The following is a 25,977-nucleotide window of genomic DNA, read 5'->3' as shown; positions in this document are numbered from 1 at the left end:
ATTAATTATATATATCATTATTCACAGACAACACAACGTTCCTTTTACATCTTTATGTACGTATTTGCTAACATATTTTCAAAATTAATAATTTGATTGTTAATTAACCTATAGAATCAGAAATGGATTAAAACCTCCGCCCGAACAAACTCGTGTATCTATTAGTTCACTGGTAAATCTTTGATTTTTTAATAAACTTTTATAATCATTACTTTAAAATTAACTGAAAAAAATGAAGTTAATAATATATTATTGACAATCCTTCTAATTGTATTATGCTCGACTTCATCAAGGAAAAAGTTTGACCATTTTTATATTAAATTTAAATTTACGTACAGAAGAATTATTATAATATGTACAAAAATGATCAATAAATATAACAATATATAATATTATATCTTATTTGGCGTATCTTTAATAATTAATACATAAGTTATATTATTTTGTATGTATCATTTTCATTTTGTTTGGCTAATATTATTTATTTTGTATAATAACGAGTCTGTTATTTTCTTAATATAATAGTGATCACAATATACAAGGTTATTATATCATTATTATTTATTTGATTGAATAATATTATTATAATTTTATGTGATAAAACGTTCAACCCGTTTAATTAATATTTATTACAATAAAATATATCATAGCCAATAACGTGTCATTGATTATAAGTAATTAATTTTTATAAAAAGAATGTTTGAAATATATTGACTACCATTTTGTAAATTTAAGTTATACGAAACCACCGAAATGGCTACATTTATAATATAAATAATTATTTTATTGGACCTATTTGGCTATATCATATTTAACATAACGGGTATTCTTTAAATAAATGTATAAATATATTAAAATGCGCATGTTTATTTAAAAACTCGAGCTCATTTATGGCTATAAGAAAAAAATTGAAGTAAAAAATCATATTTTTTAAATTAATTCCTATTAGGAAATCGACGTGCACGATTTCGGCATGGGAATTTGTTTACGATTAGAAAATTAAGCAACATGAATTGGCACGTTTGGCAGAGTAGGCGAAAATTATAATTTTATGCTCTATTTGCAAATCCTCAATTATTATACATTTATGATTTTTAAATATAATATATTTATTTAAATGTATAAGTATCTACATATTGAAACATTTAATAATTCTAAACTTGTTTAGTTATTAAATTTGTTTAATTTTGGAAAACATTATTGTAATGATATTATAGTTTGAAGTACATGAGTAATGAGTATAATCATCTGTGAATACATTTTGAAATTTTTTTATTTTTTCATAATCTATTATATAGTTTCATATTTATAAATTATAGTAGCAGTTTTTATTAAATAATAAAAACAAACTTTGTTAATTTTGTTTTAATTTTTTTTTTTTTTTTTTTTTGAAATACATCGGTACGTCATAAATTATATTCTGTAGTAGTTCAAAAACAAATTCGACTTTAGTTTCATTTTATTCGAATAGATTAATAAAATTAAAATTATTGCTTGTAAGTTGTGTACTCATGATATTAGTTATGCATATCTTGATCTACACACAAAATGTGTATTTCATAGAAAAAATGATGGTATGTAACGTTTATGTTTTAAAGTTTTGAACAAAACCACTCGTATAAAACACATTGCGCCTTTGTTTATAAATAATATTAGAGTGTTGATCAGTATTTGATTTTTTCTTAAAATATTAGAAAAATCTATTGAGAAAACAAGTGTGTTATACAAATTATCCATTGCAGTTGTTTCGAACGCATTATAGTCCATGTAGTTAAAATGGAGTTAATATAACGTCGTGGGTCATGAACGGAAACAATACATCTTATTATCGCATTATCATTACATTAATCGAAAAAGTACCGGCGTGATAACTAACTGCTGTCTGCTGTAGTAGCGATCAAGTTGAGGTCAGCTCGGCGCGAAAAAGGTAAGGTGATAAGAATGCGTATATGATGTACCTATACATATTAAATATACATAGATGGCAACACGTTACGAAGAAAAATTAAATCGCCCTTTTGTAGAATTTGTGTTGCATAATATACCGTCATCTACCTCATCTTTCGCAACCCCTTCGCTGGGCGCGAAAACTTTCTTCCGCAGTAACTGTATCCTACCGCTGGCGTGAAACTTTCCATTTGTCAGCACCACCCTTCCCCATTTATCGCTTCCGCCACGACACCACCACAAACGTTTGGCGTGAACCGGCTTTAGACAAAATATAAATAAATAGAATTTTGTGTCGGGCTGCAGTAAAAACTACACCCGCCGAATAAATTCTACTAAGTCCGGCACAATGCGTGTATGTACGCAAAATGTTTGTCTAGTTAATGTTCGTTTGTTGTTATTGCCATCGCTGTTTTTTTTGTTTTTTTTTTTTTACTTTTTATTTATTCCCACTTGTGCGTGACTATTGGCGGGTGTGTACCAGTAATTTGCCGGTTAGGGGCTGGAGTCCTAAACAACACACAATGTATATAATGGCCGACCCAGAGGGTTTAATTAAAACCGAATATGTACCAAATTGCGGGCGTGGATATGGTCGGCTGCTGTGGGATAGATGTAATGAAGTTAATTAAAAACACCAACTATACTTTCACTAGCTACCGGCGGCGTATGTGACGTATTCGCTGAATTATAAACTCAGATAAATCGATTAAAAAATAAAATGATGAAAAAAAGTTGAATTTTTTTGTCAAAAATATGTTTTATATTTTATAATAATAATGACCCTTGACAACGGACACCCATCGCACAAAAATAATTGTTAGAAACACTTTTTGACACTTGCCCTCGTTTAGGGACACCCTTCGTTGCAAACGTCTCTACCACCAACCACGCAAATCCCACTTATCGATTTTCGTTGATGGAATAATTAACGATAATTATTATGATGTCTAAAATTATGTATTTGTTTGTGTGTATTTTACTTTGATCTGTCACAAACTGTTGTTGTTCTTTTGATGCGATGTACTACATTACTACAGATAACTGGGGTGTATAGCTAAATATATATATATAAGTATTATATAGTATTGCGATCTGATAAATTTCGTATTTTCTGTATTTTGTGTTTTCGATAGTTTGCACAGTATATCACATTATGAACAATATATATAATATAGTACCATATTAATAATAATTCGCCCTCGCTTGACGTTTCCGGGCGTGCATTATTTCTGTCGAAATTTAATATTTCATCAAACTGAATATCAGATATGTAATATGAAACTGCAAACGACAACAAACTTATAAGTTATAGTTTGATTTTGATCGACAGCGAAATCAAACCATAAGTAAACCCACGTATAACTGCAATAGGTAATGCAATTACCAGTTTATCAGTTTATGATATTTGCTGTAGTACACAAACCACTTGTCGCCACACATACACTTAACGACGTTATAAATATAAAATAATCCTCTATATTTCGTAATGAATATTTGCATACTGTGGGTACTGAATTAAAATAAATTGGACGTGAACATTTTCTTGGGTTATTCACGAGATTTCAAATCGACGTTATACATTTTCCATATAAACACGAACACCCCCGAAGATTATATTATGAGCAAGTATTCGTCGTAATCGGCATTATTTTTGGAACTGCGGTCACGTGAAAAAAATCATAATGCATTGCCATCGATTTCTCGTTTCCCACGGTTTCCTACCTAATATGCAGACGTCACATGTGCTCGCGTTGTACGCTTAAAGCGCGCCAATCGATCAAAATCGCGTGAAAGCTTATCGGTTATCGAGTATTTTCGCCACAAGGAATAAAATATACATAATACAATGTAAACGAGGTCGTCGTCACACGTGACGTATACTGTCATAGTGCCATGTATTTCCTTTTACTGTTGCACCCCGTAATAATATATAAACGTATGATAATATGTACACACCTGACTCTGTATCCTTTGCGTACATAATACACACGTATAATATTATATTACACATGTTGTCTGATTGTATTATTATACACGCGTGGTCGATAATAATGAACAGACAAATGCAATTCGTTATCACGTGGTACCTCTGCATGTCACACTCCAACCGTCAGCAAAACTTCGGTGGCGGTAGCGTGCGGGGCGGACTAATGTAAAGCATTTATCGACCCGTTTTCGTAAACCGTGAACAACCGCGGCCTTCGCCGCTGCGAATATAATTTGATTCCGTTTTAAAGGCCAGCAGACGTAAGCATTGTCTCTATTAGTATGATGTTATATTATATGGTTCGGATGTAAACATACTGTATATGCACATGTATTAGACGAATAATCATCTCGCTCACGATTGCCGAATGCCGCGTCATATGCACAATCGGATCCGGCCGATTCGTGATAATATAAGGTCGATGGTGTTGTAATAACGGTTGAAACAATGCATTCGTAGAGTTGCTCATTGTTTCTACTGACCCTGAAATCAAAACGATTTTGTGATCTTCACGATAATCATTGTTGTTTCGATGTGCATATTAACACTATATGTGTGTTAAAAAGTAAAAACACGCTATATAGATTTATTATGTATATTATTAGCCTACTGTCCTGACCTAGATTATATAATATTATTATGTTGTTAGGTGTCTACTGTCTACTACGTGTACATTTTACCCGAATCAAACTAAGTATAAATTTACTATTCTCAAGTAGAATAAATAAATATATTATATAATATGATGGGTATATTATAAGTACATGTTATAAGTAATATGTTTTTATCAGCGTTACATAACATATAAAATAAGTATTTTTAAATTATTTAGCATTTTTCTCTTTAATAGGTAATTCTATTTAATAATAAATTATGCATATAATTTTATATCTTCGTTTGAAAAAAGATTTAAATTTTTATTTTTATTTTTTATTTATTGTCATTATTTTTTTAATAAAAATAATATAACTGCTTGTTCTAATTTTAAGAAAAAAGATAAGTTTAAATTTAGAAATAATATATTTGTAAGATGCTTATAAATATACATTTGTAGATAGGTATATTGGTTATAATTATAAATAATACAAAATATAATGTGATGTGCGGTATGAAATCGTAGGTAATTATTTTTTTCATTAAATCATAACATATAGGTATACTTTTTAACCAATTTGGTTGGGTTGTTTTACTCCTTTACACCTAAAAGACAAAGCCTAGAACAGTCAAATGTCTACTTCTTATTGAATCTAAAAATGTGTTTTTTAAAAAAAAGAATGCATTCAGACAAAGAAATTTAAAAAAATAATTAAAATTATATAAAAATGCATGGCGATTATGTTGAAAAATAATAAATCTTATATATTTTTGATATGCTTTTTATAGTAGAAGTTTATTTAATTTTATCCTCAGTTGTTTGAAATTACGTTTAAAAAAATATAATAACATTCTGTATAACAAATTAATGTTGAGATATCTTTCAATTTTCAATATTTCAAATTAAAGGTATATAAAGGCTCGATATTCAGGACAGCAAAAATTATTAAAAAAGAGAATAAATTAAAAAAAAAAAAACTGTAAAATGCATTAAAATATTTAAATTGAATATAAAGCTTACGTTGAATTTATTTTGATTTGTAAACCATACGTAAAATATGAATTACTAACATTTTCGAAGATGAGTCATATACATTATACAAGTACATTTAACATCGTTGGTATATAGATACCTATCTTTGTTTGATAACAATGCATAAAAACAATGTTATTTTCGAATATTGTATAAGTACTGAACATCGTAAACACGCGTATTCGCTCATCAAAGAGAATATAATTAATCGCATGAGTGTATTTATTTTGTTTAAATTATCTATAACCGCTGAATTATTCAAATTCACAAATTTCAAATTTTGAACAATTATTATATTATTAATTATTGTTTGACTTGTATATATCAGATATAGTTTTCTAATAAATCTGCTAACAATTTATTTTATGAAATATTCATTTCAAGTACCATTATTGTGTCAATATAGTACATAAAGGGTAAATTATTGTGCTAGTACTTGTAAGTACTTGGAATACCTACTTGTATTTCCATTACGTTATCATCATACATTTCAGTGTTTTTATGATACCTTATACAATAATATGTTTCTTATTACCTATTTATTGATTTAATTTCGTAAATATATGCCTAGTAGCTTATGCGTTGTGTCCAATTCTTTTAATTTTTATATTTTATTATTAAAATAACAACAACAAAAAACTTAATTCAATTTTTAAATAATAATATTTTGACTACACTGCAAATTTTTTTTTTAAAACACTTTTCTTCAGCATCCCGAACACCGGGCACCGTATGCACAAAAAGCCACCTGTTGTGCATGCTTTTGACGTCGCGCAATTCAAAATAATAGCCTTTTTCACCTCGTTCGAGTTCGCACATAATACAAAGGTCCAGCATTTACCTTCTATCACCCTCTCTCGTTTAATTCGGCTTTTTTTTTTTGTTTTTATCCATGCATTTAAACGTGGTGGCTAATTCGACGGGATCCGGCAATAAATCAAAAAGCCACCGGTTGAAAAGCGTTTTGTTTTTTTCCCTATGCTAGTCCCTCTTTTAAACACATACCCTGGGACCTTTTACAAATTTCCGTTTATTAACTTTGGACCCCACGCGATTACGGTGTACACACGGGCGCGCATAAATATAGTTTACGTATTATAGTTCGTTCGATATCGATCTCTGTGAATTAGTAGTTCATTGTTCAACCTCTAGAAAAAAGGCGGTTCTCACTGAATCCCACGTGTGATATATGACCTGCCATATATAGTTCCATATAATAAATAAACGTATTTTTTTTTAGGGGGTAACCCATGCTTACAAAACTTTAATGTTAAAGTTATTTGGACGTAGATGCCTTTTTTCACCAAAGACCCGACATTGTTTTATCCACTCTCTGATCACTGCTAACTAGCAATACTGATTTAATAAACATTGTAAAATCGGTGTTTACTCATATAACTAACATATACAATATATATGTATATAATATTATCAATTATCATATACTTAATAATGAAACGTATGATGTCGTGTGTGTACTCATATAGGCGTAGGTACCTATAGTATAGTACACATATTATGTAGGTCACAACGGTTATCGTCAGGGATCAATTTACACAATGAACACTATACCGTAACCACGGTTCTATTGATGTCATAGGTTATTTTATGATATGTGAACGTGTGGTATGCACGTGTTTGTATAAGGAATAAATAATACAATAATGAAAAGCTGTGACCTAATATGTCAGTTAATGACGTGACGTCCGTGCGATACACATGTAATTGATATTCATTGCTTTGGGAATCATTAGCCGGGCAAAAACAGCTATATGAAGCTGATGCAGGGGTAAACACTGGTGGACTGATGCGGTTGGAGTGGAAGAGACGTTGCCCGATTAGAATAACGTTGTATACAAACATCTATATAAAATAATAATTCGCTTTGCATATAATAACAATAACATACCACATAAATATATATGTATAGTGAATATCATATTCATGTTAACATTGTTAACTAACGTCGTTATTTCCGTATTTTAGGTGCAAAAAACCAGGCAGATATTTGGACAATTTACCCCAGACATCTGTGATCGTGTGTTTTCATAACGAAGCGTGGTCCGTCTTGCTGCGAACAGTGCATTCCATACTGGATAGATCGCCGGAACATCTCATACGGGAAATCATTCTAGTCGACGACTTTTCTGATATGCGTGAGTCACAATACAAACATTTTATTCTATATAGACCACGGTATTATACATATATTTCTTCGAACGTGAAATGTGTATATACACTTATGTGACGTTAAGACGATGGTGGTAAATTATATTATAATAACGGTGCGTAGACCGCATACCACCAAAGTTATTATTATTTAAAGATTATAAACGAGTTACGTTGTTATATTATTTTTATCGGTAAATTATTTCGAAAAACAAATAATAAAAAAAAAAAAATCCCAAACTAATTTTACTGTTTACGTGAATGCAATAGTCTATGTGACATATAACTATATATGCTGAACACGAACATATTATAATGTATATAGGTATAGTTAAATTCTTTTTGGATTATTCCGTATCGAACTGCCGTGCTTCAAGGGTATAAGAACAAATATTATATATATGCAACGGTGGCGACGCGCGATTCATTTTAATTTAAATTTAAAAATAACGCGTATAAATCATAAAGATTAAAAAATAACATTTTAAAGTTTTTACATAGTTCAGTAACATTAATTTCGTATAGTATTTTTAATTTATTACAATTGTTAAAAAATGAAAGTAAAGAAATAGTTTTAATTAAATATTAACATTCAATTTATTATACTTATTTTTTTCATATTCAATTAAATTTCATATTTATGTCTATGAAAGTATTTGTACTTTCAAATATGGGTCAAATTATGCTTTGTTATAATCTTTAAAGTCACGGTAAATTTTATAATATAAACATAAAAATATGTTTTACGTATGTCAGAACATTATTTTTGGAGGTATATTTTTATCAGTTTTAAATAACTCGTTTCTGAAATTTTTATTCGTTAAATAAAAATTAGCTAAAATTTCTTAATAAACTGAGTTTTTTATAAACGTTTATTAGTAGTATTTTTTTTTTCATATAATTTCATTTTAGTTTGTGTAAACATGAGCAAATATCATTATAAAATTATTATAATTATCTATTTTATTATGATTTTACATTGCAAGTTAGGTTTAGGAAAAAATATCATGTTTTGGGAAATTCTGTGACACCAATTATTATATTTTACAATGAAGGAGACAATTAAATTTGGTCTTTTGATAAATTATATTCTGCATTTTTTTTTGTAACGCAATTTTAAGTTGTTCCGTGTAGGTACGCATAAAAAACATATTTTTAATTAGTTCTTTACAAAGGCGTATGTGTCGTAGGGCTTGCGTTATTATTATTATTTTTTTTTTGTTTTAGCGACTTTTTTTTTTATCTTTCTATGTTCGTCTTTGAGCAGGCGTGACCTCAATTCTGAAGTCCCGTTCCTTCAGTTCTCTAAAATTACGTATGCGTTAGGCGAATTATTGTCGCGGGCTACGTATTAACCTCTCCACCTCCATAAACTGCGCATTCGCAAAATAATATATTAATACAGACTTGGCGTTTCGCCGATGCGACGAAAACTGAAAACAGTCCTGCGGCGGGAGACGGCTGTGCGTGTTTAGAGTGTTAAATAATGACATTATAATATTATCATTATGATAACACGTAAGACGGCGCCCAGAGTAGGCAATTGCAGTGCACTCATGTATTCCTCGCAGAATTACTATATGTATAATATACTATACTACTACCTTAGTGCCCAGTATGTACTGTACAGTATATCCATTTATACAGACGACTATTACTTTTACCATCTAAGATCATCAGTGTACTTGGCGGTCAATGCAACGACGTGCTGCTCGTGTAATGATGATGATGATAATATAAAAGGTTAAGATCGTAATACGCAATACGATAAAACTGCATTCTACACTGCATCGATATTCCGTCATTTAACCTTGACGATGTCGAAATAATGCACTTTTAAATATACATCCATTATTTTTATTATGACACGCTTTAGTCGTGTCGTAAACGGGTGTATGTTGTTGGTTTTCATAAATTAAAATTGTATTTTTCTATTTGCGGGTTAAGCGGTTTTAGTCATTGTTTGATTAGCAATCGATCGTTCTCTTATATTGGCATTTAAGAAATATACCGTGATTTTAATGTTTGTATATGAAATGGTCCATTTCTTCTATAAATACTGAGTATCCCATTTCATTTTGCTCGTCTAACGCGTAATCGGTAATTGACTACTATCTGTTTATATCTATTATTCTACAGATTAAAGTAAGTTTAAAAACGATCTAAATATTGATAAGTAATTAGTCAATCGTAGTTGTAGTAATAGGGCCTATATCGATCCCATCATAAAATTTACTTATTGATTTTTTCGGCTATTAATTCCGCCGACTACTGTTTATCCCTCTCTTGTAAACGTATTTTAAAAAATATAGTCCAACATAATGTATTAAAAAGTTGTCTTTAATTTGAACGATAATAATATTTCTAAGATCACTTATTTAAAACATGTGTCCAAATATTACCAAAAGTAGTTACATTTTATTATATTTATATTAATTAGATTATAAATTTTAATATTTTATAATATATTCACATACACATATTAATTAGGATATACATTTTAGTTTTGAAATATACAATTACTATCATTTTATACATATTATATTATTATATACTGTATATCAGCGGTTCTCGAACTGTGAGGTGTGCCTCCCTTGGGAGACGCAAGCACTTGACAAGGAAGGCGCAAGGTGCGTGGTAAATAATGATATTTTTAAATGAATAATAATTGAATACAGTTGTATTGTAAAATTATACTTAGTTCGGACATTTTTGGAAAGTTACTATATCCAACCAGCGTTTGATCCATTGTGAACATTAAGATTAAATATTAATATTAATAGTTATTGTTTTTTTTTTTTCATAAAAATTAAAAATTTTGTAGTACTATAAATAGAAATGTAATAACATTTATTGTTGATTTATTTTGTTATAACAATAAAAATATTTTTGTAATTAAATACTATAAATTTTTTATGTATTCATAAGAAGCGCAATTCATTTGTTTTTATTTTTAGGATGACATAAACTAAAAAAATTTGAACCACTACTATATATTTTAAAATACATATTCAAGGGGAGAGAATAAATAATGTCCAGCGGAATCGATGTGTAAATATTATAAAAAGTAGCCGGCGGAATCGATACAAACTATTTTCCTAAACAGGTAGTTTCGAAGAATCAATAATTTCCTGAAACAATAATTTTAAAGAGATTAAAAATTGTTAATTTTCAGAGTAGTATTTTTAAAACCAACGGGATAGATAATAAAAAAATAGGCCTATATAAACCTCGAGAACTTCGTTTATATTTTTCTAAATCTGCAGATATATACATAGTTACCTGTATACTATGCAGCAGAAAGTCCACGACGAAATTCGATTTTCATTAAAAGTAAAATAGAAATATAAAAAATAAAAAAGAGAAAAATAAGTGTAGGTATCTATAATTATGGCGATGAATACGACAAATAAATAACAGTCGTGAACGTTTTTCAACATTTTACAATTATTAAAAGATAGACTGATCAATATCGCAAACGTTATTGAATATTCGGAGTATCTGGGTGGTGGCGCGGGAAACGAAGGTCTCTGCGAGTTTTATGTTTTTCTTTCGTTTCCTACAGAGTCGATACGTGGATATTTATGTTTGATATATTCTATGAACCTTATATATACCTGTATAGTGTATACTATATAAATATATAAAAAAATCTACATCATTATATTTCCAACAATTTTAACGCAAGAACCTATACTATGTACACAGCGTGTCTCACCGTTTTTGTCCACGTCAATAACTTTTTTTCCCATTAATATATTTGAAATACGATATCATAAGATAAATATAATATATTTGTCGTCAGCCATCATGCCATTATGTATGTTATAAATTATAATAGTTTTTGGTTTACTAAAAAATAAAAATTCTTTTCATAAACTTGGATATAGCTGTTTTATAAAGTTAATATATGTGAATATTTTATAACTCGAATTATTAATTTTCATCAAATATTCAAATACAGTTAGGGAAATATATTATAAAGAATCCATATTCTATATATATATATATTTATATACATAGACGTTTTTAATATAAAGGACCAACTACGTTGATGGTTAATACGCTGTTTATAATAAGTACATTATACATACAAATAAGCTAATGGCGTTGGAGGAAGAACAAAATAAAACAAAGTTCTATCGTACAGCATGTTTCTATTAAACACATAATTTTTATTATATTGTCAATGCGCATAATTAATACGTTAATTTTCTTACCGGTCACGTGTGAAAAATTGCATGCATTCGAGATTCGCATAACAAAATTTGCCTTAATCTATGTAGTTAGCTTATAATTTCTGTATAACAACACAAACATCATTTCTGATTGTACAATTTTCTCGACTATGTCCTTATAAATTCATTACAGGTGATGTGGTTCATATATTTTATATACAATAATAATAATAATAATAATACTAACGTTGAAACGACCCAAAATGGCTACCATGATTGGTGGAACGCTGTCAATTACAAACGTGCGCCGCGCTTGTAGGTATATGTGTGCACGCGTGCGTACATACCTAACATAACCTAACCAACGGCAGCGGGTAAAGAGGTTCACACCAACCTCCTATAAATTTGGCCTTTTGATTTTCTCTCGCCGATCTTAGACGGACATGTCCGCTTCCGGTCATTAAAAGGCTTTCGACCCAATTAATCCCGGGCTGCTGCTGTTGTTGCCGGATACGTCTTATTCACGGGTAAATTTTCAAGAGAGAGGAAATACCAAACATAAATCTGACCTTTGGACAAACTTAATGGGCGGTAACGCGTTCCGGAGTATGAGTGAGCTATAACCCAGCGTCCCATACCATGTCGTTGGTCGGGTGGTAGTGGAATGAAGGATAAAACAATATATTGTATCCTATAACATGGATTTTGTCGCATGGTAATGTACAATAGTGATAGGTCATCCAATGACGCTCTACTTCTAGTCATCACGACGCAGTCATAACTCAGCAATTAGTCAAACTGAATGACCGATTCGATGTTCCGACGACGTTGTAATAATAATATATATATTACCACATAGCCGTGCGATCAGAATATCAATCTCCGGTGGTCAGCAATACATATTATTTATAGTTGGCCTTATTAAATATAATATATACTTCATTTCACCCACTGGTACTTATCACAAATTATATCTTATAATCTAATCCACATTGTTATATTTTATGCGGTACTTATTCACGCTTTGACGAATCAACGATTTATTTAGATTTATTTATTTTATCTAAAATATATTATTTATTATGATCAAAATTGTAATAAGAAAAACAACTAAAAATATAAAATACTTACATAATATTTACCTTTAAACCTATTGCTGTTTATTAAAGGTCTTTTATTAATAATAAACAACGAGCGAGGAAAAATGCACTGTCCAAAAATTGGATTTACAGATTTATCGAAAACATAATTCGAGCTCACAAATTATTATTTGTGTTGATCAAACAAACGGTAATAGGTAGGTGGTAAAAAAATTAATTCAATTTGAACGAACGCATGTACCCATGCAAACAATGTAAATGGGCTGATTTCTACGTGCACACTTGTGCACGTTCATTGTTTACGGGAATTGTAAAACATCACTTTGCATTGTTAACACTTAATATATCATGTCCCTTGCGCTAAAGATGTTTTTGCTCACACGACCGTTTATATATAACTGTTGATTTATAGCGTTGTCGTGATTGCTAAGCATCGCAATCAATGTACCTGAACAATGCTGTAATCACAGTGTTTCGTTAACAGACGCATTTTTCATCAATCGAACATAGCCATTTAACATTTGCGGAATAATTAGCAGTGTACCAATTCCGCCTACCTATGTCCCATATATTATATGTTTATGTGTGGTGTAGTATATAAATTCGACGTACTTTCACTGCGAATAATAATACAATGCGACCCACCAACATTTTAATAGTGAAATTATTCTCGTGGCAATGTGGCAAAGTATATACGCAATAATACGTTATAAATATATTTATGTTATATAATATTTAATATCATATATTACTTGCGTACCTCTATTCAAATTAATTGCACGAACGTTGTTGTGTAATACAGTTCAAGTTAGTATCCGAAATTTTGGAGAAAAAAATTAAAAGCCATTTATTGTGTTCCCCGAGTTTTAGAATATTTATTAATCTTTTAATTTTTCGGTATTACTGTGGATTTATTTACATCAAATATTTGAACCGATTATAACGTTCGTATAATGAAATTTTTAGTTTATAACGAAATAAAAACGCAGTGTCAAGTCCATTGATTTCTCATATGGCCGAGTGAATGAAATAATTTCCAAGATTTATAGGCGTTTGTCAGTATTTGAAACCGTCCGTAAATAGGTGATACATTATAGCTATTTATGCTACGGCCATCTACTATATACGTAGTATAATAATTATTATACCAATATACAAAATACGTATACCTGTCCGATATCGTTTGGATACATTTGCTTTTAGATGTTATATATTGATATTTAAATCCGTGTCTTCCAAAATCGATACAACTGTGTTTGGTATATTGATAGGAAATTTCGTGTTAGCGATAACCGCGCACGTCTTGCATAATTAATTTCATATTTCAAATAATTAATGTACACTAAATCGAATTACTCAATTACACGTCGGAGCATTTCCACCGGTTATTGAATAGTAGCGTAGCGCGTGTTTAACATGCACATACTAACAACACTATACACACAAGGCGCTGATGAAATCACGACAGACAGTCATTAATTCGTCATGCCGTATGATTTTCGTGTCTAGAACATCCTTCAAACGTATATTTACGTAATGTTTGACTCTATACACTGTCTCACTATTCAGATAAATTATCTGCGAACGTAAATTATTCGGAAGAAGATCCTGGTGCGGCACTATCGCTGTGTAAACCTATAAAATGTAGAAATAAAATATTTTAAATATGAAAATAATATTGTCGATGATGACTATAAGTAAACACCGTCCCTGGAAATAATATGTATATATCTATTATATTATTATAATATAATGACATTAATGGTTTATGAATTTTATTTTTTCCTCAGCTCATCTCAAAACCCAACTTGAGGAGTATTCGGAAAACTATCCAAAAATAAAAATCGTCCGCGCCAAAAAAAGAGAAGGACTTATACGAGCCAGGTTGATGGGTGCGAGGTACGCATCTGCACCCGTTCTCACTTATCTCGACTCTCATTGCGAGTGTACCGAAGGTAAGTCTCGTCGGCCGCGCAAATATAAAACGGTATACAATTATATTATATACTTGTAAGAATACCACCATGTTGTGTTTTTTATAATTATATTATATTTAATTTCGTCTTGGATACTTACGGATTTTCGAAACGGTAATTTACGCGAAAATTTAGCAGCCAATAACAAAAATGCGAGCGACAATCTCAGATCGAATATATCTGAGCTTAAAACAATAAATTTTAATATCGTCGCGTGATGTACATTATATTAATATTATTATTATTTCGTACTGACCGGGAAATATAATGCAGCCGGCAGCCCGTAATAATCATTATTCGTCCGAATTGTTTCGAAATGCGTATGTGCCTATCGCATGTTATGTCGTTTATTGCATATATATATATATATATATATATATATGTGTGTGCGTGTGTGTATTTCTATAATATGTGACCCCCGTGCACGTCCGTTGTTGCAGCTTATCATTATAACATATACCTTCATATTATATAATATCAAGTAAATGGGCTTTTATTATTTTTTTTTATTCGAAATCGCTTTTACACTCATTCGAGGTATTGTCGTGTGTGATATTGTGAATGGCATATTACTTGGCAGCAGCTTTGCTTACACCATATATTTATCGTATTATGTACCATCAGGCGCGGTCTAACGTCTTCGTGGTCACTTAGATATTTATTTGTTTAACCACGGCTTCTGTTTATTGTTTTTTTTTTTTTTTTGTCTCCATTTTTTATTTTTCAACTAAAATTTCATCAATTCTAATATCAACGGTAAATTGTATTTTTTAACGACAGCTATCGCTGTTTGAATTTCTTAAGCACAAACAAATATGTTATTTGACTTCTTTATTTTATTTTTATCTTCGAATTCACGTTTTCCCATTCTGAATAACATTGTATTTATTTTAATTTATTAATACATTTTTGGTGTATAATTACTAATATTTTCACATAGTTTAAGTTTTTCATTTTATGAACTATACTTTAGAAATTGCGTGTATATTAATGTTTTTAAAAACTTTGTATTCAAGAGAACGATTAAATTATTTCAATAATCAACAAACTTCATCACTTAAATTTGTATAATATTTAACCATTTATTTTAATATTGTTCAGCAAGTCTGTAATATAATAATAAGGTTGACTACCCTACTTACATTTAACACTTCCCTAATTTTTTTTTTAAATATAAAATTTTATACATTTCGAAAAAGGTCTTATATATAAGTAATATATATTTCTACAATGTAACATTTTTTGAATCAATATTTTAAACTAGGTATATATTTCTCGAAATTTTCAATTAAAATGACTTAAACAATGTTCTACGATGAAGCATAACACTTCGTCACAATTGTTTATTCTCTTGTTTGGTGTTATTTAATGTTAATAGTAATACTAATAGACGGATACATTATGATATCCGTAAACGTTCACGTGCGAATGAAGCGTGCGCTTGTTTGTGACACTGGTGGCTATTGTTGTTTTTATTTCTCAGGATGGCTTGAGCCATTGTTGGACCGAATTGCCCGCGAAGCGTCGACTGTCGTGTGTCCGGTGATTGACGTAATCGACGACTCGTCGCTGGAATTCCATTACAGAGACGCCGGCGGCGTGAACGTGGGAGGATTCGATTGGAACTTGCAGGTATGAGAATAAACCTAATTATTTATTAAATTCAAAAAAAAAAAAAAAGTAAACGTTATTAAGTTCAAAGACAATATATTAAAGGACGTATATATTAAATGCAGTGTACAATAGTTTTCTATGTATTATTTTAGAAGTCGAGATAGACTTTTTGAATTATTGCGGCCACTCGACCGTGGTTGATGTTTTTTACGGCATATTATAATACGTATAATAGATATTGTGTGATCATGATTACTATTATTATTATTTTTATTATTATGTTATATATATAAAACTGAATAAAGCTTTTGTAGACGACTCTCTCCCACTGGTATACCCCTGTATAAATATTCGCTTAGCTTTGCGGATATTACGTCTTTTGAAAAAAAAAGTTGTCTTTGTTCCTTTTAGCGCTCGCGTTAATTAAAATCAAATAGGACCTTTTTTAAGCACCTAATTTCAAGTACGGGCTTATTATAGGAAATCCACTAGAGTCTTTTGAAATGTAAAGTCCATTATATTAAGTATAGGCTTACATACTTAAATTGACTTTCCACGTAATGTAAACTAATTCATGAATATAATATATTATGTACATATATATGATATATAATATATACGTACTTACTTTTAATTCGATTGATAGGCTACTAACGTATCAAAAATATACACATTGACAATTTTTAAAACAATAATTAGGAAACGCCTATTAATTTAATAAAGGTCTAAATCCTATACTAATACTGTATTACTCTATTGTTTGATGACATCGATATTTGTTTGTTAATTTTAAAATGTTTATACTTATACTATCATTTTTATTATATTAAACACGTTTTCAAAGTATATATAATAATTATTTAGCATAGTAATATCGCTAATTTTATCAATTCAATAATTATTTACATATAATATACTAAAGCATCAACCAAATTATTATAAATGCGATGATTTTAAAATTGGAGATTGAAATGTGTATAAATTAATTAAAAATCTGTAAGCTAAATGTTTGTAACATATAAGTAAACGAATGAACATAGATATTGTTATAAGATATTATACGTTTCAACGAGTTTTTAACAAAAAAAACTAAGTCTGACAAGGTGGAAAATCGAATCTTCTGATGAGGAATTACGTTAACCAAACCAAAGTTTTTCCTTACAGAATTTTATGCTATAAAATTAAAAAATAAAATAAAATTATATAGCATAGAATTACTGAAAGAAAAAAAAATATATATACATTTATAACTATTTTCAACTTGCGCGTTGATGTGATTATCTGTATAGTAAAATACAAATGAATTAACCTGTTTCCAGCCATTGCACCTAAAAAAAAAAAATTACTAAATATTTGATTGATTATTATTGATAATACGTATGCTCATATTTTAGCATTTTGGTACTCGAGTCGGATATATTGTTTAAAATATCACGAATTTGTATTGTAGACAGATTATTATCATCGGTGGAGCACCGACTTCGCCACTATATACTGGTTGACGAGCCGGAAATGTTGGATATAATTAAACGCTTGTGGTCATAAACAAAAACGTCTTATTTGATTAAAATAAAATAACATGCATCACTGCGTACACGGATATAAATTGAAGGAAATTTAGCAAATAATATTGCGTAAACCAGTTATCTCAGAATATATATATATATAAAATCATGTACAATACAAAGCCGCTAAATAAATAACATGACGTACGATATCACAGCCATCTGTTTCGTATTATTTATCAAAACAGCAGTGGTTGGCTATATCTATATAGGGTTTTCTAAATCGTAGTTATTGTGTAAATGCACGCATTTACGTGAACTCCGACCGTCTCCGTGGTTAATGATCTCGAATGATTCGCATGTGGAAAATGGGAAATTCCCCCAGTTTACATCGTTTAACAACAACATATAATCGTAACATCGCGCTGTCTTATTCGAAAATTCGCAATTAATTATCGCTAAATAAATCGGCACAGCTTTTACATCAGGTTTCTTCGATTCTGTCTCCGGTCACGCGTTGGTCATACCGACCCAAAAATATCCTAATACTTCATAGATGTGTAGAATTTAGATAATAGATATGTATACGTTCATGCATATATTAGTATAATTGTGTATCGTGGTGCATATGTGTGTATACAGAGTGATTCATCATACATGCTCACTCCATTTTCTTTCTTTAGTAATGAAAAATTCTAATTTTTTCAATTTTTTTTTTTTTTTTTGTTATTATTAAATACCATATTTTTGAGTTCATGAAATTTTGTACTACTTAAGGAGGATTCTTTAGTCAATAGAAGTTGGTACAAATTTTTGTTTTTAAATTAGAATCTCTCTTTTTCATTTTAAATAATTTAAAGAGTCATTGTTTTGATATTCACTGTTTTCACTTTAAATAGTGCAAAAATATTAAAAATTTGAAAATATATTGTTTAAAAATACCAAAATCTAGGTTTTAAATAATTAAAATATTGAAGAAGAAAAAAGGGTGATCATACTTAGTGAATCCCTCTGTATATGCCTAAACTCGACACGATAGTGTTTGCCAAACAAATTTGTCGCGAGCGTTTTTGCCATAGGTAGTCTGCGCTGCGGGATACCTGATAACGTGGACCGCGAATAATTATTATCTTGGTCTTTTCGGGCGATACACCTACGACGAGGTTTTCGGGGAAATGTTGAAATAACCCCCTGCGTGCACGTTAAACATCGTCCTGGCAACCAACGTGTAGGTTGTGGGCGTATGTAGCCAGTGTCTGTAATATAGTGCGTATACATATATTGTTGCTTTTTTTTCTTCGATTTGAGATACTGTCCAACGTGTGCAGGCTACAGTTATGTTATTAATTTTAGATACTATAATATGTACATAGGCTTGACCAATTTCTTAAATCATTTTCAGGATACAAACTTCCTTAAATTGCTTGTAAAATTATAAAAGTCTATATGGCTACAGCGTTATGTACCTTATACAGTTTATACTCAAGTTGAACTGTAATTTTTATTTTTATTTATAACATTTTCAATAGGATTAACCAATTCTAAACTCTCATTAAAATCTTCTATTTAAGTTTAAATTGACCTCCCTCGTCGTAGTGATATTCAAATATTGCTTTGTTTAAAATTTATTTAAATACTACAAACGCAAAACTAACTTAGTAAAATTATAATAATAATTATAAAATAATATTCCACATCGTATATTGCTTCTACAGTTCAATATTAATAAATCAATATTAGATAAACTGAATTAAATAATTTTAAACTTGGTTTGTGCTAAGGCTCCTGCACCCTGTATGTGCGTCATCGATGGTCATAAAATATATAATAGCACAGGTCTGGTTATAAGAGGACAACGGGTGGTCGTTTTAACGCATTAAATTAATAACTTCATGGTTGTTATGTATGTATACAACATAATTATTATCATTTAGACGTGAATTCGAGTCCCGTGCATTTCACAGCAAAGCTTACAAAGCTTACTGATTGTCAGTTTTGGTTTGATTTTGTTCTCTCACATCCACGTAATCAAACTTATGTTCGTTTTCCATGTATAAAATTGCGATTTCCCATTGTTTTTGTCTTTCAATTTTTCTCATGTAGGTATTTTTACGTTTCTCTATCTACTACAACCTCGATCGAAATATGTATATATATATATATTTGTATATTACGAATATCACTGTTCGACCACCTAACCAGATATTTTTACTATATTCAGAAATGTTGCTGACCAATGTAGGTATTTTTTCCCGCAATCAAAATATAAATGATAATTTTTATTCAATAAACATACATAATAAGCTTAATACTTTAAACAATTTCACCAAACGTGCAAATTCTTTCTCTATCCCGCCTTAATCCGGCTCTGCATTCATTCGTTGACACTGCAAATCTAACTTAAGAACAAGATTTATGTATAATATTCGCATGGTTAGTGAACTATTTTCTTTTTGTATTAATGTGTAAATTATTATAGATACTGTTTAGTATATACGTGTAAAGGACACCTATTATTGTTTTGATGAGCGCACGAAATTATATTGTTTGTCGAGTTGTAGCAAATCACAGTAATGCTGTCAAATAAAGTTTTGTGCAAAAAAGTCACGTCATCAGGTAGTAGACGACACGCGGTTTTATAGTCGTTTGATTGTGATAATGGTTATTTTGTTTATGTCTTTGTTTCACAAATAAACCATTCGAAACAAAATAAGTGTTTATCATCCTTCGTTGGTTTATTATGGCCATAGTACTGTAGTACTGTGCTATAGAATACAAATGAAAAACGAAAAAATTGAACTCAACGTTTTTGTACCTTTAGTTGTATATATATTATAATAATACGACTCTTCACTATTCAAACAATCTCTAGAGCTTTTATAATGATGACCCGAATTCTCAAAATGATTGCACCGGGGTGTAAAAGTGGTAAAAATTAAAAACCCCAAGTTTTTATTTTTTGAAATGTATAATAATTTATATAATATGTATATGTTTCCGGTGAAGTAATGCATATATATGTATAGCATATCTTTCTAGTGACAATTAAATTCTGCTGTAGTTGGTGTAGTTTCTTTTTAGTTTATTAAAAAAAAAAAATCCATGTATAATACTCTATGGATATTATTTGTTAACTTTTCTTTTTTTTTTTTTTTTAATTCTGTTACTATGTAGTTTAATATTTCATATACCTGTGACCACTGCATCGCTATAGTTATATAACTTATAACGTGTTTTAAATCGTTCGTATTTATTATTTTCATTTATTGTATTATATTACTTTAAAAGAATTTTCCGAAAAAATTTTTATTAAAAAGAAACGAGAATGTTTGTGTATCTTTGTAAAAACAAATTGTATAAAAATATTAGTGAAACTAAGACAAAAAAGTATAGAGCACACAAAAACCAAAAATTGATAAAACTTTACCATGGTTATATGATACAAATTTACAACTCTTTTTTGCTAGCAAAAAATAAGCATTAAATCTCATATAAAAACATGTAAACGACTGTTTATTGCCAGTTTTGATTACAATAATAATATATATTGACTATAAATCACAATGACATAGGTAATTGAAGGTTATTTCTTTTAATAAGAAAACGAAAAAATAATGTTTTATTTCAGTAATGATTTTTTCATTTTGATTTCATTCCATTGCATTGTGTTTTACCCATTTAAGTCCTCGGAACAAGACTTAGCAATTAGGTAAGAAAAATCGGTATCGCAGTATATATACGCTCAAAACATTCGCATGGTCAATGCTTGAGTTTACTTTGTATACTACGATATAGGCAGAAGCTACACAGAAGCTTACACTTGAATTGTTTTGATTCCATGCCGACGCGGTACGCAATAGTTCGTTTCTTTATTCCTCTATGCTTTTGTCATGGATTTTATTAACGGTTTAAAAAATAAAATAAATAAACATTTACGACCGCTTAATGTGCTCTTTACTTAATTCAGAACAAAAAAAAAGAAATATAGAAATTAAAAATTCGCTGTCTCGTTAATGTTAATTATTATTATGCACTCACAATGTATATAATACCTATCGCACAAACGAAATATACTGGGTGTATTTTATATCATTGTATGCGGGGTTTATTTTAATAATTAAAATTCAATAATATGAAATTTAAAAAAAAAAAAAAGAAAAAGCCATATTACTTTATTTTAAACGGTCAATTTTGTATAGCAGTTTTGAAATGTTTAAGCAGGCAGTTGTACTGATATCAAAATCAATTTTATTTTCAAATTAAAACAACCATATTTTTAACGGATATTTGAAAATTTTGAAGTTCAAATCATGCATTTTGGTTCATTGGCTTATTTAATACGGGATCCTAAACTTTAGTAAATTGATTAATAAATATTGTTTAAATTAATTTTATTTCTAGAGCTAAATAAATTTTTTAACTATTGTTTAATGCAATTCCATACCTTTTTATAAACTTTAAATTAATCGATGTTTTATGGTTATACAATAAAAGTAAATGTAGACCTACTTATTTTATAATTGTATACTAAAATACACTCAACAGTTTTATAACCAAATATCTCAAAAAAAAAAAATATTTTTGCGTGTCTGTTAAGATTTTCAATTTAAGTTTATAAAAAAGTGTGGAATTGCATTAAAAGATAATTAAAAATATATATTTTACTCTAAAAAAAAATTAATTTAAATTAAATGTATTAATCAATTTATTAAAGTTTATGATCTCATACTAAATAAGCCAGTGAACAAAAGAACAAAAATGTATGATTTTAAACATAAACATTTTCAAATAAAAAAAATATTATAAAAATCCATTAAAAATATAGTCGTTACTATTAAAAAAAAAAAGTTGGTTTTGATTTTAGTACAACTGTTTACTTAAACATTTTAAAATTTTTATAAAAAAGTTGGCAGTTTAGAATAAAGAAACAAGTATTTTTTTTTTTTTTTTTTTTTTTTTAATTCCATGTTATCAATCTATCAATTGAAAACAAAAAACCATATACATCAAAATTAGATACACTGTATAATATTGTCAACTTGTTTTGTAAACACCATTCTATTTGTGCTCGCTTTAGTATTGTATAATTAAAACCATCGTTTATTCACAATTTGCCTTCTTATTTTTCACTTAACCCCCCCCCCCCCTCCCCCATCTGCAATATTTTAAAAGTGTAAATAATAAAAACGACATTAGCCTACAACGTTAAGTCCATTAGACTTTGGACACCTAAATGTTTACCAGATCATGAATAATACTGTAGGTACGCTTTTAAAAACTAATTTATGTTAATTTCAATTATACTGGTATAAACACCAAATAAATACTAAATTAACTGGGGATAACAAATGTGTAATTAAAATTATTTATTTTTTCAATATTAAAGAGATTAATTTTTCGTTGTTTCCTAAAATTGTATAACTTATATTTTACAGAAATTTCGCAACTAATGTATTTCCAAAATAAAACACAAATACCTCATCATTTATTTTACTAAAAATTATTTAAAAAAGTCTTGTAAACCACAACTAAGAAGATTTTTAATTTTTTTTTTTTTATATATCTGATTTTGAACTAATGCCAAGATGACAATCAGTATGTGTGTATAATTTATGTTTGCCTAGTTTACAGTTATGTAAATTTAGTAAAATATAAATTTAAATATCTTCATCGCTATTATCAAATAAAAATAATAGCTTATTTATATTTTAAATAAATCCAATAATTTATTTTTTTTTATTATTTTTGACAAATTGTGTATGATAATCAAACATTAAAACGTAATATTTTTTTAAATTTAAGTAACGGCTGTTAGTTTTTATAATCTAATGGATCAACAATAATTTTAATATGTTATGAAAACATTGAATTTTGTATTAAATACATATAGTTTTATAAAAAATTAAAATTATTAGTTTAAATATTTTGAAAATGTCATTATGTATAAAGTAAAAAATATAATGATAAAAAGTTAGAAGTGTCTTTAATAATATAATTTATTTTCAATTAAAATCATTATTCGTTTAATTATTCAATTTACCAAAGTTAAAACTAAAAATAGCTGTTTCAGTTATAATAAACTACTGATTTTCTCCTTATCGTGTTTACAGCTTTAAATAGCTATAAAAAATTAATGTAGTTTTAGAATAATATAAGAACAATTTATTAAAAATCTATATTCAATATTTCATAATTATAATTTATTAAAAGTAAAAATTCAATTAATTTTGAAATGTAATGCAAAATGTTTACAAAGTATTTCGGATATCTTTTAATTGTTATATGAATAACGATTGAAGAACCTTTTATTTAAGTTTCAATCTTTTTAATAACTGCGAAAAAAGTAAAATATTTGCAAATGACTTAAAAGAACTTAAAATATTTTTAAAATTGTTTTATGTCTAATATATAGTAATAAATACAACTAAATATTAAAAAAAAAAACATTTCAAGTACCTGCAGTTATTCATGTTTTAATTTCGACTAAATAACAAAATCGTTTTTATCGAATATTGATAATAGCGTACCTGCATATACCAGATTTTTTTAAATTTTGTTTTCGTTTTCACCATTATTTTGGAATCTAATAGAATTTTTTTTTTCACTCTGATATACCAACAAAATCTTACTTTTAGAGGCGGAACTAAGATGTTTTTGAAGAGTAAGTAGATAGACCAAAATTATTTAAATTAATTTTATAAATACAATATTTAGTATTTGATGTTAGGCTTTGATTTAAAGCGTAAATCCAATTTTTTTTCTTTTTAAAAATTGAAATGTATTATTTAATTTACAATTAATATTTATAATCTATAAATAAAGTTGAAACAATAATTAATAATATTATTAACTCATAGTGTTACAACTACAAATATTATATAACTGTCAAAGAAGGGACGAGCCCCTCGACCTCCCTAAAATCCTCTACTGTTAACTTTTTATCAAAAACCATCCTCAAAGTCTCGCGTACTTTTACTGTACTGAAAAATGAAGATAGACAAATGTAAAACACTTATCATTGAAAACCAATACATAAATTACTCTATGTTAATAATCTAAAAATATATAATTTAAAATGGATTTAGATTATAATGACTTAATGCATTTATTTAATGATTTTTATTACTATACTCGTATTTCAAAAAGAATAATTATCCATGAAATTCTCTCTAGTCAAAAAAAAAAAGATTCTTAAAATAGTTGTTTGATCAAAGAATTTTTTTATACAAGTCCCATTTTTATCTAAATAGGTAGTGATAACTACAATTTTTATTTATATTTATCTAAGAAATACTAAATTGTTCTATTATTTTTGACCATTCATTTTATTAAGTTATTGAATCAACTTAGATTAAATTAGTTTCAATGTGTTTGACTCTGCATTCATACATATATATCAATAAAATATTAACATTTAAAATGCACTATCATACACAATCATTATTAACATTTAGAAATAATAGCAAAAATAGTAATAATAATGTATTGTTTCTTATTTATTTACTTTGATATTTAATATTTAAAAAAAAAATTGAACTGATGTTATATATTATGATTTAACATACCTTTGACTTTAACCATGGTTCAATGTGCACACGTTATTGTGAGTCTTAAGCAATATAGCCGGTGTACTATATAGATAAACCAAACGGAAATACACTTTAAGTAATATTGAATATTTTTACTGACAAATTTTGGAAAATCTACCCTAACGTAAAGTGTATTTTAAACTTATAACTACAACATGTAATTAAGAATTTATATGTAATTAAAAATTAAATATTGTATATAAATAGTCTGCTTGAAAACAATTTGTATTTACGGTTACAGAACTTGACATTGAAGACTTATTTAAATTGTTTTTCTACATT

General features: G+C 28.4%; 1 protein-coding gene across 1 annotated transcript in view; it reads left to right on the top strand.

The window, feature by feature from the left end:
• The window catches only part of LOC112598386 (putative polypeptide N-acetylgalactosaminyltransferase 9), a 73,600-nt gene that overhangs the window by 26,616 nt on the left and 21,007 nt on the right, over positions 1 to 25,977 (top strand). The window contains exons 3-5 of the mRNA XM_025344820.1: positions 7,551 to 7,720; positions 14,802 to 14,966; positions 16,471 to 16,619. Coding sequence (XP_025200605.1) covers positions 7,551 to 7,720; positions 14,802 to 14,966; positions 16,471 to 16,619 — 484 coding nt within the window. The remainder of the gene's footprint in view (positions 1 to 7,550; positions 7,721 to 14,801; positions 14,967 to 16,470; positions 16,620 to 25,977) is intronic.

This window comes from Melanaphis sacchari, unplaced genomic scaffold, assembly GCF_002803265.2.
Source record: "Melanaphis sacchari strain LSU unplaced genomic scaffold, SCAv2.0 Contig487_pilon_pilon, whole genome shotgun sequence".
Taxonomy (NCBI): Eukaryota; Metazoa; Arthropoda; class Insecta; order Hemiptera; family Aphididae; genus Melanaphis; species Melanaphis sacchari.
The sequence above is the reverse complement of the archived record's forward strand: the minus strand, read 5'-3'. Positions and strand labels throughout refer to the sequence as shown.